The sequence below is a fragment of the Electrona antarctica genome (assembly GCF_951216825.1).
Source record: "Electrona antarctica genome assembly, chromosome: 13".
Lineage (NCBI taxonomy): Eukaryota > Metazoa > Chordata > Actinopteri > Myctophiformes > Myctophidae > Electrona > Electrona antarctica.
In genome coordinates this window covers 38,496,324-38,509,057 of record NC_136794.1, presented here as the reverse complement: position 1 = coordinate 38,509,057, position 12,734 = coordinate 38,496,324, and the positions used below count along the sequence as shown (strand labels likewise).

General features: G+C 46.5%; 1 protein-coding gene across 1 annotated transcript in view; it reads right to left on the bottom strand.

The window, feature by feature from the left end:
- The window catches only part of ttn.2 (titin, tandem duplicate 2), a 267,448-nt gene that overhangs the window by 216,539 nt on the left and 38,175 nt on the right, over nucleotides 1–12,734 (bottom strand). The window contains exons 21-34 of the mRNA XM_079517777.1: nucleotides 12,376–12,648; nucleotides 11,451–11,714; nucleotides 10,834–11,094; nucleotides 10,411–10,671; nucleotides 9,210–9,473; nucleotides 7,686–7,949; nucleotides 6,619–6,879; nucleotides 4,953–5,213; nucleotides 4,318–4,462; nucleotides 3,701–3,869; nucleotides 2,917–3,148; nucleotides 1,972–2,256; nucleotides 1,640–1,765; nucleotides 1,105–1,293 (exon numbers count right to left, since the gene is read on the bottom strand). Coding sequence (XP_079373903.1) covers nucleotides 1,105–1,293; nucleotides 1,640–1,765; nucleotides 1,972–2,256; nucleotides 2,917–3,148; nucleotides 3,701–3,869; nucleotides 4,318–4,462; nucleotides 4,953–5,213; nucleotides 6,619–6,879; nucleotides 7,686–7,949; nucleotides 9,210–9,473; nucleotides 10,411–10,671; nucleotides 10,834–11,094; nucleotides 11,451–11,714; nucleotides 12,376–12,648 — 3,255 coding nt within the window. The remainder of the gene's footprint in view (nucleotides 1–1,104; nucleotides 1,294–1,639; nucleotides 1,766–1,971; nucleotides 2,257–2,916; nucleotides 3,149–3,700; nucleotides 3,870–4,317; nucleotides 4,463–4,952; nucleotides 5,214–6,618; nucleotides 6,880–7,685; nucleotides 7,950–9,209; nucleotides 9,474–10,410; nucleotides 10,672–10,833; nucleotides 11,095–11,450; nucleotides 11,715–12,375; nucleotides 12,649–12,734) is intronic.

Below are 12,734 nucleotides of genomic sequence, written 5' to 3'. Positions count from 1 at the left end.
ATCAGGCTTATCGAGCCGGGTTCTTATCGAGCCCACTATCGAGCATTTTATATTATTTTGTGGAAAGACAGGAGAGACAATACATTCTGAACAGAACCAGTATCTTTAACTAGGGCCTCCAAATGCAGTACTTTTCTAACAGACGGAAGGAAATTGACCTTTTTAGCAATAAAATAATATTAAAGAAAATGTTAACTGGTTAATATGTGTACCATCACTTTAAAAGCGTGATTTTGTTTCCCCGGACAGCGCTGGTTGGCAGGTATCAATACACTTTTAGACCGACATGTTTGTGCCAGCGTGGGTGATTACATTTATGTATTGATCGCTTGTCTTGATTGTTTAAACATGACGTCATGGGCCGCTATGCTCTATAACAGGCTTGATAAGCCCAAAGCTTATTGATAACGGGTACTCAATAAGCCCAAAGCGTATTGATAACGGGTACTCATAAGCCCAAAGCTTATTGATAACGGGTACTCAATAAGCCCAAAGCTTATTGATAACGGGTACTCAATAAGCTTGATATCAGATTATTTCGGGTATCGGTTATCGAGCTCCATCCCTACCCAAAAGAGAAATGAAGACGTTTGACCGGGACCCCAACTAGAGAAAATAGCAGATCTACAAGCTCACAATGCGGAGCGGAGCGACATGTTGTGAGTGTGTAGATCTGCTATCGTCACTATTTAACACAAGCATGGATTTCTTTCAAAATAGAAGCTCGGGGTGCCGGGAAGATACGGCCGCTTTTACTCTGTAAAGCCCCCCCCCCCCCTTCTGTTCTGGACAAAAACCGGGAGACATATTTTTGCTTGCTTACCTCGCTATGGTTACGATAAAACCGCTGAATAATCCCCCGCGTTCATATTTTGAACGAGAGGCAGGTCAGAAGTCAGAAATGAAGAGTTTAGTATATCCATCTGGTCAAAACCACGGAGAGCTCCCTAGATTAGCAGATATTCTTTCTGATCCGTATACAGGGAAGTGAAAGACAATGCGCGTGCGCGAAGTATGGTGGCCTTGGAGGCCAACTCCAAATAAAAAAAAAGTGTGGAGGAGCAGGACATTAGAACAGTGACAGCGGGACATTAAAACACTCACCGTCCAAGCGCAGCGCGGCAGAGCAGGACACAGCGCCCCCTCTGTTGGTGGCCGTGCAGCGGTACTGCCCCTCGTCCTCCGCGTAGACCCGCGAGATCTCCAGCTGACAGCTGTCGTCAAACTGGGAGATCCTGACGGCCTCCGACTGCCTCAGCTCCGTCTGCCCGCGGAACCACGCAATCTTCACGTCTGGAGAGAGCCAAGCATATAAGGTCAAATATCCATACTTGGCACAGTATCTCAACTTAATATAGCATCTGATTGATGGCATATAAACACCAAGAAACTATTTTTGCATAATCTATTTATTTGCATAAAACTTTTTTTTTTTTTTACATAATTTCTCTCCATAAAGTCTTAGTAGTAGTACGGTTTGCAAGTAGAAATACTGTATATCTGCGTCTTGCAGGGTTAAAACATTGTGATCTTGTAGGTCAGTGAATTATAGGGACGCTACATTTTTAAAGTAGTTAATCTAACGGTACAGTTTGTTTGGGCGAGCAGGGAATAGAACATCAGAGGTTGTCGTGGTTACCGTCTCCGCGGACGCGGCACTGGAAGCGTGCCGACTCGCCCTCTCTGGCGGAGGTGTCAGCGATGGAAGAGATGACCACGGGAGGGGTCATGGGAACGGCCGTGTCTGGAGACACCACCTCAGACACTGGACGCACACACACACACACACACACACACACACACACACACACAGACACACACACACACACACACACACACACACACACACACACACACGCACACATAAAAGGTCAATTTGGGGGTCCTTGGCATGAAAAGGTTTGGGAACCACTGTCTTAGAGTACAATGTGTGGTTCCATTCACACACAGTATGTATATATTTCCCTGTACCTTCCACGTTGAGCGAGGCCGTGCTGGTGGCCGTTCCGTAATCGTTCTTGGCCTGGCAGTTGTAGACGGCGGCGTCCTCGGGGAACACCTCGATGAGGAGCAGCGTGTGCTCGTTGCCGTCGTGAAGGAACTTGACCTTGAAGCCGGGGGCCAGAGCCTGGGAGTTCTTGAACCAGGAGACCTGGGGCTGCGGCACGCCCACCACCTGCACCGAGAAGCGGGCCGGCTTACCGGCCTCCACCGACTGGGGCTCCATGTGCTGGACGATCTGGGGGGGTTCAGGGGCTGCAGAGAGAGAGAGAGAGAGAGACGTCACTGATGTTGCTCTGGAGAGGGAAGTCTGGAGCTCTCTGGTGGAGCTACGGACTACGGATAAACGGTTGAAGATGGATGAATGGATGGATGGATGGTTAAAGGTTATATTAAAGGTTATTGTTTAAAAAATATTCTAAAACGGTTAGTCCCAATACTTGATTCTGATTGGCTGGTTACCGTCACGTGACCGATAATCCACACCTTCAATCACTTTATATCATTCCCAGCTGATCCCGCATCTCTGTAGCTGTACTGGGGAAGGGGAGCACTTGATTTTCTTACAAGCCCATGCCGTGCGGGCGTCTAAGCACCGCCCGCGCTCACATGACTGTGAATGTGTAGCTCCGGGCGGCCTCGTGAAGACATCAAGCGCCTCCTATTCCCCCGTCACACTGGCTGACTAAAAACAAGGAAGTGTGTGGCTCGCCCAGCTTACCGTGGATTTTACAATGGGTGAGAGGGTTGGAGACACTCGCTGCACTTGTGTCTCGCCACGCCTCTCACCCATTGTAAAATCCACGGTAACCTGAGACCTCTTGTGGCTTATTGCTTTAACGTCCTACGTCCAGCGCGTCATATCTTATCCCTGGCCTAGTAACTGATCTGAGGCCAGGTAGACTCTCCGCCTACCGTTGACACGCAGGCTCATGGTGCTGCGGTTCTTCCCGGCGATGAAGGTGTATTCCCCGGCGTCGCTACGGTAGGTCTCAGAGATGGTGAGGCGGTGGACCTTCCTGACGTTGACGTAGCTGAACCGCTCCTCCACAGAGAAGTGGATGTCCACGCCGTTCCTCAGCCAGCGACCCTCCACCTCCTCCTCGCTCACCTCAAACTCAAAGGTGGCCCTCTGCTTCTCCACCACCTGGGGGTGAAGTTCACACACACATTCGTTAGTTACAGCACAAGACTGATAGACTGATATCGGTGATGTCGACTGATGTCGATGTTGCTTTTGACAGCAAATTCTGATGTGGTTTTAGTCGTAGGGCCCTATCCTACACCTTATCCCTAAACTTATTTGCTACATGTACAAGCTCTATAAGCTCACAACGCATTGTGCTTGTGAGCTTGTGTAGATCTGCTATTTCCATGCAGAGAGCAACCAAACGCATCTCCACTAGTTAAAACTCAGTGATTTCTCTCTCTGCGGGCTCAAAGATATTCAAACTCACAGTGATTTCTCTCTCTGCGGGCTCAGAGATATTAAAACTCAGTGATTTCCCTCTCTGCGGGCTCAGAGATATTAAAACTCAGTGATTTACCTCTCTGCAGGCTCAGAGATATTAAAACTCAGTGATTTACCTCTCTGCGGGCTCAGAGATATTAAAACTCAGTGATTTACCTCTCTGCAGGCTCAGAGATATTAAAACTCAGTGATTTACCTCTCTGCGGGCTCAGAGATATTAAAACTCACAGTGATTTCTCTCTCTGCGGGCTCAGAGATCCTGACGTCTCTTCCCTCCACGATCAGGTGAGCCTTGGACACGCTGGCGCCGGCCACGACTGAGTACTCGCCGGCGTCCGACAGGCGTACGGTCTGGATCATCAGCCGGTGCAGGAACTTCTCCGTCGTCACCACGAACCTGTGTGAACAGGAGGAAGGAAGTGTCAAGAAAGATCTAACATTTATTTAAAAAAGGGTTTAATTTTATGACGGAAGCTCTGCATTAGAAATGTGCGAGAGAACAAATCTGTTGCACAATCCATACAATTAAATAGTAGTAAATACACAACAAAAAACATACATTTCTCACTTATTTCTGTGGCGCAGAAACGTTGTTGTAATCTCAATGTTTAACCCCTTTTGGTGTTAGCATTATGTTATGCTTTAGCTATTGAAAAATAGCAGATCTACAAGCTACAAGCTTGTAGGTCTGCTATCTTGAAAAATCGAAGAACGACTGACATAGAAACATAGCTTTTTCAGAAAACTGTCAGGATGTAGAAGACATTTTTAGAATCTGATCTCAGGTCAAAATGGGTTAAACTTTGGATGACATCTCAGAGGCAAATATTCCACTTTTCACTGACCTCTCCTCAGACAGGTCCAGCTCCTGGCCGTCCTTCATCCACACCACCTGCACGTTGGGCTCAGAAACCTCACACTCAAAGATGGCCTTCTTCTTCTCCGTGATCTTGATGTCTTTGATCTTCTTGGTGAACTCGATCAGACGAGCTACGACGCAAAGAGACACGACAGAAAAATGCATTTAAAAAACTACTCTGCAAAAAACATACTCAATCAATCAATCAATCAATCAATCACTTATGTAAATATTGGCTAGGCACAGTAGATAACTAAGACAATAATAAATGTAAAAACTACGAGCGATAATAAATGAACTGACTCAGATTTGCACTGCTTTTGATTGGTAGGGCTTTAAGCAACTAGTTGACTATTCAACTAGTCGACTAGTAAATCCACTAGTCGACCTTGTTGGTACTAGTTGGTACTAGTTGGTAATAGTTTGTAGGCCTCAAGATCAGGTAGATTATAGTTATAGTCACCAATGTACACAGTTTTTAAATGTACAAATATTTATTTCCTTTTTTTTAACATAATAGGTAGTTAAACAACTAGTCGACTAGTAAACTAGGCAACTAGTCAACTAGTAAACATGACTAGAAGTGACTGCCCTATTGATTGATAGTAAAACGACTCTCACCTTCAACGTAGAGCGTAGCCGACGACGCGGCGGCGCCCGCCACGAACTTGTACTCCCCTCCGTCGCCGAAGTGCACGTTCCTGATGGTCAGGGAGTGCGTGAGCTGCTTGCTGCGCACCTGGCAGCGGTCCGACGACTTGATCTCCACGCCGTTCTTCAGCCACTTGTAGGTGACGCTCTCGTAGTTGACGTTCACCTCGAACGTGATGGTGTCTCTCTCCTTGGCGTTCAGGTCCTTCAGCATGGCCGTGATCAGGACAGCTGTGTGGCGTGGAGAGAGAGAGAGAGGCGTATGCATTAGGTTACTGTGTGGTGTGGAGAGAGAGAGGCGTATGCATTAGGTTACTGTGTGGTGTGGAGAGAGAGAGAGAGAGGCGTATGCATTAGGTTACTGTGTGGTGTGGAGAGAGAGAGAGGCGTATGCATTAGGTTACTGTGTGGTGTGGAGAGAGAGAGGCGTATGCATTAAGTTACTGTGTGGTGTGGAGAGAGAGAGGCGTATGCATTAGGTTACTGTGTGGCGTGGAGAGAGAGAGAGGCGTATGCATTAGGTTACTGTGTGGTGTGGAGAGAGAGAGAGAGGCGTATGCATTAGGTTACTGTGTGGTGTGGAGAGAGAGAGAGAGGCGTATGCATTATGTTACTGTGTGGTGTGGAGAGAGAGAGAGAGGCGTATGCATTAGGTTACTGTGTGGTGTGGAGAGAGAGAGAGGCGTATGCATTAGGTTACTGTGTGGTGTGGAGAGAGAGAGAGGCGTATGCATTAGGTTACTGCGTGGTGGAGAGAGAGAGAGAGGCGTATGCATTAGGTTACTGTGTGGTGTGGAGAGAGAGAGGCGTATGCATTAGGTTACTGTGTGGTGTGGAGAGAGAGAGAGAGAGGCGTATGCATTAGGTTACTGTGTGGTGTGGAGAGAGAGAGAGAGGCGTATGCATTAGGTTACTGTGTGGTGTGGAGAGAGAGAGAGAGGCGTATGCATTAGGTTACTGTGTGGTGTGGAGAGAGAGAGAGAGGCGTATGCATTAGGTTACTGTGTGGTGTGGAGAGAGAGAGAGAGAGGCGTATGCATTAGGTTACTGTGTGGTGTGGAGAGAGAGAGGCGTATGCATTAGGTTACTGTGTGGTGTGGAGAGAGAGAGAGAGGCGTATGCATTAGGTTACTGTGTGGTGTGGAGAGAGAGAGGCGTATGCATTAGGTTACTGTGTGGTGTGGAGAGAGAGAGAGAGGCGTATGCATTAGGTTACTGTGTGGTGTGGAGAGAGAGAGGCGTATGCATTAGGTTACTGTGTGGTGTGGAGAGAGAGAGAGGCGTATGCATTAAGTTAGCTATTGAGGGCTGTTGACTGCAGATGGCGCTGGTTTGTGACAGATAAATGTGAACTTAGGGCTGACAGTGACAGATAAAGGTGAACTTACGGCTGACAGTGACAGATAAAGGTGAACTTACGGCTGACAGTGACAGATAAAGGTGAACTTACGGCTGACAGTGACAGATAAAGGTGAACTTACGGCTGACAGTGACAGATAAAGGTGAACTTAGGGCTGACAGTGACAGATAATGGTGAACTTACAGCTGACAGTGACAGATAATGGTGAACTTACGGCCCACAGTGACAGATACAGGTGAACTTACGGCCCACAGTGACAGATAAAGGTGAACTTACGGCTGACGGTGAGCGTGGCGGACACTCTGTCGTTGCCACAGATAAAGGTGTACTCCGCGGAGTCCTCCCTGCTGGTGTTCATGATCTTCAGCTGGTGAAGCTTGCCCTGGACCACGATCCTGAACTTCTCGCTCATCTCGATCTCCACGCCGTCCTTCAGCCAGGTGGACGGCACGTTGAAGTGGGACGTCTCGCACTCGAACGTGGCTACCTGGGTCTCTGGGACCGCCACGTCCTTCAGGGGCTTGGTGACGCGCAGGGCTGGAACACAATACGTAACGTAACGTTAGGAAACACGTCGTAGCTATGAAGCATTGTTTTAGTAACAGTGGTTCACAACCCTTTTCATATCAAGGTCCATTTTTTTTATTCGGCATTTGAGCCACGGACCACCATTTGATGACATTTAGCCTCTCAGACCCAAATGATTTGGTTGTCGTTGGATAAGATTCTGTCCACAATTCCATGCCGTATTGATGTCGGTACCATTAGGAGAGATAACAGGCAAACGTTGATCAAAATAAACAATTCTTCTACATTCTCTAATTGTGTAGACTTCTTGTTTAAGTAATGCAGATGTTTAGCAACAATTTAACTCTTGAGAGCGTAAAATGTACAATCATGGTCTTTAAAATCTTGGAAATTATAAGATCTCGGAAACAAATCCGAGTTCATAAGAAAAGAGAGAAAGTCAGAACGGGACCAAACTGTCATAGGAATGGGATGGGTCCATTTCTTTGGACCCGTGAAGACATTAGGTCAATGTGAATCCCCCCCACCACCCACCCCTTTTTCCCCTCACTGTATATGTTTATTTTCCCTTTTTACCTCCTTTATGATGAATTCCTGTTCTCTTTTTGGCTATATAGAAGTGTATATTTGTACGTCTCTAAATGTTTTGATGAATTGAACAAGGTGGACCCTCTTGTAAACAAGTGTAATGCTTTATTGGGTCGTCCACTCACAGTTAACAGTCTTTGTATTGAAATGTTCTGTAATTCTGCAAACTGTTAATAAATATTTCAATCAATCAATGAAAGGTTTGGGTGTGTTTTCTGGACCCTTACCCTCCACGGTTAGCATGGCGCTGCACTGCAGGTGTCCCACCACGGCGGTGTACTCCCCGGCGGTGCTGGCGTCCACCCTCTGGACGGTCAGCTTGTGGGCCTTCCTCTCACACTGGACCTTATAGCGCTCGCCGCTGGACTTCAGCTCCACGCCGTTGAACATCCAGCGGACCGGCACGTCGTCGTGAGACAGGCTCAGCTCGAAGGACGCAGTGGTGTCCAGCAGAGACGTCACGTCCTTGATCTTCTTCACGATCTTGATCGCTGTAAAAAAAAATATATATATATATATCAATTTAATATGAATTGATTAACAGGATTTAGAGAGCAGAGGATTGAGTGGTCACTGTGACACGGCTAGATTGAACTACAAACTCTTAAAGTACCCAGAAAGTGAAGTTACTTCACTACCTAAGAATCTTAGAACCTAAAACTCACTTAACCCATTCAGACCTGAGGCCTGATTTAAAATAATTTTAAAAACGTCTTGAAAAGGTAAAAATCACTGTGATTAAAACTCAACAAAATATAATAATATAACAAAATATCTGATGAGAAGAGAAATACTGTACTCTAAATCTTATCATAAGTTCAAGACAAGTCAAGCTTATTCAGAGCAGAAAACAACCGTTGACTCAAGTGTACAATATGAAAAAATAAATAAAACAATACCAAAAAGGCAGCCTCAAACATCAGACTCAACATCAAATAAAGACAGATATCAGATGTGACGTGGTCTCTGCTTTCTGTCGGCCTCGTATGTCCAAAACAACAGATCTACAATCTCCAAATGTGTCGCTTCGAGTCCCGTTCCTAGCTTGCGGATCTGCTACTTTTGATGCTTTTGTGACGGTGTGGTATGATCAAGAACGATACGATATGATATGTACTAGTCTAGCTCAAATTCTGCTCGGACCCGACCCTATATGCGACCTGACATTGATGGGTCCGGGGCCAAAACTCAATCGAAACTCGGGCCAAGCTTCGGGGCGGCCCAGTAGGGCCCAGTTAGGCCCGTTGAGAACTTATGTGCTGTACTGTATACAGCACCAAGATACCCATGTACTCGTCTAAATACTTCCTTAATGTCAATGAAGTCCACACCCATAACACCAGAGGGAGCTCAACAAACCATGTCCAACCCAGATTCAGCACAAACAAGGGACTAAATTATTTTCGCTCCTATGCCACCAAAATGTGGAACGCCCTACCAACAGTCATTAAGACATGTGAATCCCTTGACTCCTTCAAAACTGCTCTCAAAAGGCACCTCCCCTGTATATGTTTTTATTTTTTTCCCTTTTTACCTCGTCTATGATGATTTACTGTTTTTTGGCTATATAGAGTATATTTGTACGTCTCTAATTGTTATGATGAATTGAACATGGTGGGCCCTATTGTAAACAAGTGTAATACTTTATGGTGTCGTCCACAGTTAACAGTTTTTGTATTGAGTTGTGCTTGAAATGTACTGTAATTCTCCAATCTGTTAATAAATTCATCAATCAATCAATCAATACTCACTCTCCACGCTGAGCCTGGCGCTGGCGGACAGCTTCCCCAGCTTGAAGGAGTAGACGGACTCGTCGGCCGTGCCGCAGCCCTTGACCTTCAGCGTGTGGACGAAACCCTCCGACAGCACCTCGTACTTGTCCCCGCTGCGGAGCTCCACGCCGTTCTTGATCCACTGGGCTCCCTTCACGTCGCCGTGGGTCAGCTCCAGGCTGAACACGGCCTCCTGGGTCTCCGTCACCGTCTGGTTCTTCAGGGTCTTCTTCACCTTCACCGCTGCAAAGGAAACCAACCGGGAGGAAGAGAGGGTTGGTTTTAGGGGTGTAACGATATAGTAACTGCATCGAAAAATAGATTTTAATTTCAAGAATCAAAGTATATCGAAATGAAAACAGCAACATTGACTATATGTATCGTATCGTATCGTTTTGCAATGCAAAAAATAATCGATTGTATCAATACTACATTTTTGTGCATGTGGTATTTAGCAATTTTTAGAAGAAAAAAGAAAAAGAGGGGTTTAATTACTTTTTTAAATAGTTACTGTATCGATTTCAAATCATTGAATCGGATCGTATTGTATCGCCATAATGTATCGTGATACGTATCGTAGCGCTGTTAAAATGTATCGGTACACCCCTAGTTGGTTTGGAATCGGTACGGTCTAGAAACGGAACTAGAAAGAGGATCTAGGCTAGGTAGGTATTAAACGCACATCGTCTGACGAATAGCTCACAATGCAAAATATAAAAAAGTGCTAAAGCAGTTAATACGATTTTGTCATTTATTTAGTGTAAATTCATTGATGTATGCCGAGATTGATGAATGCAGCCCCTGACGTCCTTCGGTCATATTTTCTTTTTGTAGTAAAGGTTTTGACTCACTGTGTAAACTGTGAATATAATATCCAAATATATCCAAATGGTATTAAACTTCTTTCAGAGAACGCAGTAAAAAATAAATGATAAAAGCATAGGAGAGTAAGCAGTAGGCCTGTCACAATCGTTACATAATCGCCTTATCACATTAATTTGAGATCAAATAACAGATCTACAAACTTGTAGATCAACTATTTCCGCAATTTTGTAAAAAAAAAAAAAAGAAAAAACAAATTGAAAGAAAAAAATAATAAAAAAAGAATTCCGTACCCTCCACCCTGTTGATCTAATACGTCCCCTGGGGACCCCACTCTGGGAGCCAGTGTAATACGTACCTTCCACCTTTAGGGCGGCGCTGGTCTTGGACGTGGCCACCTGGTAGGTGTACTCCCCGACATCCTGAGGTCTAGTGATGTGGACGAACAGCCGTCTGACCGCGCCGTCCGTCCTGCTCTCCACGTTCTCGCTGAGGTCCAGCGCATGGCCGTCCTTCAGCCAGCGGCCGTCCGCCGAGGCGTTGGCCACCTCGCACTCCAGCACCGCCGTCTGGGACTCTGCCACCGTCACGTCCTTTAAGGGCCGCGTGATGGCGCCACCTGGTGGTAGGGAGGGGGACGACAAAAAGGGAAAATTGCTCAGCGAGGCTTGTAGATGTGCTATTTTTCAACAGCTAACATTCAAAAATAATTGGTTAAAGTGGTTAAAAGCTATGAGGTGACACAGACGCCTTCCTCAGGTCTAAATGAGTTGGAACCTACCGGAGACGGTCAGCATGGCGCTGGAGGTCTGCTCTCCGGCGTGGAAGCTGTACTGGCCCTCCTCGTCCTTCATGGTGTCGACGATGGTCAGGCTGTGGACCTTGGTTTTGGTCTCCAGCTTGTACTTGGGCCCGGCCTTCAGCGGCTGGCCCTTGAGGGTCCAGAGAGGGTCGATGCCGGTGTGAGACACCTCCACCTCGAACGTCACGTTCTGGGACTCGGAGCACACCTTGTCCTCCATGTGTCTCACGATGTTCACCTCTGGAAAGATTATACGAGATAAGATGATGAGCCATCGTGATAAAATCCAAAGTTTAATTTTATTTGGGATGCACATAGGTCGTAGCCTGGTGAAACCACTGGACAACATTTGCATTCTGCCAGCAGGGAGAGTCTGGTATCTCTCAGTCAGAGATGATGTACTCCGGTCCAATTCTGTTTATTAGTCACACAGTGAGAGGTAAATAAATCATGTATTGGAATCGAGATCGATTAATCGATTTATAATGGAATCGTAGCCGCCTCTGAATCAGAATCTAATCTGACCCTATTCCATTCGGTACACACTCAGAGGTACGGAATGTAAACGTTTGAGGAATAACCAAAAAGCCTCTTACTCTCGACGACCAGGTTGCAGGTGGACTCCACCTTGCCCACCATCAGCTTGTACCGGCCCTGGTCGGAGGCGAAGGCCCTGCTGTAGACCAGACGCTGCTTGGTCCCTTTGGTGACGAACTGGAGCCGCTCGCTGGCCACCAGCAGCTTGTCGTTGTGGTACCACTTCATGGACTTGATGTCCTGGGCCGAGATCTTGGCCTCCAGGCAGGCTTTGGTGCCCTCGACGGCACTGACGTCCTTCAGTGGCACCACGATGTCTATGGCTGAGTAACAGAGATGACCACATTAGACACGTTAGATCACAGAAACACCACCAGTAACAGAGATGACCGATAGACACGTTAGATCACAGAAACACACAGGGGGTCAAATGGAGACTTGGGGGTGGCAAATTCAGTTATTTTTGTGCATTATTGTCCCCAACTCTGAATATGTTTTAGCGGATTAATTTATTTAATTTTCATCTGATTTCATCGCAAATCGATGCCCGTCCATCTAGTGTTATAATTTACCATTTTACCATTCATTTATTAACCACTTTCAACGTCATTACTGGCGACCACTTTCAATCATTGTCTCTTTTCTTTTTTGCCACCCCCTACTATTCCTTTCTGAAATGACGCCCCCTGCTCTTGCCTCGCTGTCGAACAAGCCGAGTCCATAGTATATATATATATATATATACGCCTGGACTTACTCTGGATGGCGAGTCCATTATTATATACGCGTGGACTTACTCTGGATGGCGAGTCCATAGTATATATAAATATATACGCCTGGACTTACTCTGGATGGCGAGTCCATAGTATATATAAATATATACGCCTGGACTTACTCTGGATGGCGAGTCCATAGTATATATAAATATATACGCCTGGACTTACTCTGGATGGCGAGTCCATTATTATATACGCGTGGACTTACTCTGGATGGCGAGCTTCCCCGCGGTGGAGATGTCCTGCGCCGGGACCACGAAGGAGTAGGAGGCGCCGTCGTCGCGGCTGACGTTCTCCAGCAGCAGCTTGTGGAGCTGCTTGTCGATGATGATGTGGACGCGGTCAGACGACGTGATGGCCTGGCCGTTCTTCAGCCAGGTCCCCTCGATGTTCTCCTGGGAGAACTTCACCTCCATCTGGGCGATGTCGCCCTCGCACACCGTCAGGTCGCTCAGGGGCTGCATCAGGGTCACGGGGCGCACTGCAGGGGAAAACAAAAACGTCCAGACGGAAATGTTTTCGTTAAAAAGTGTCATTTTTTTGTAAACCCCTTTTTTCTTGTCGTTG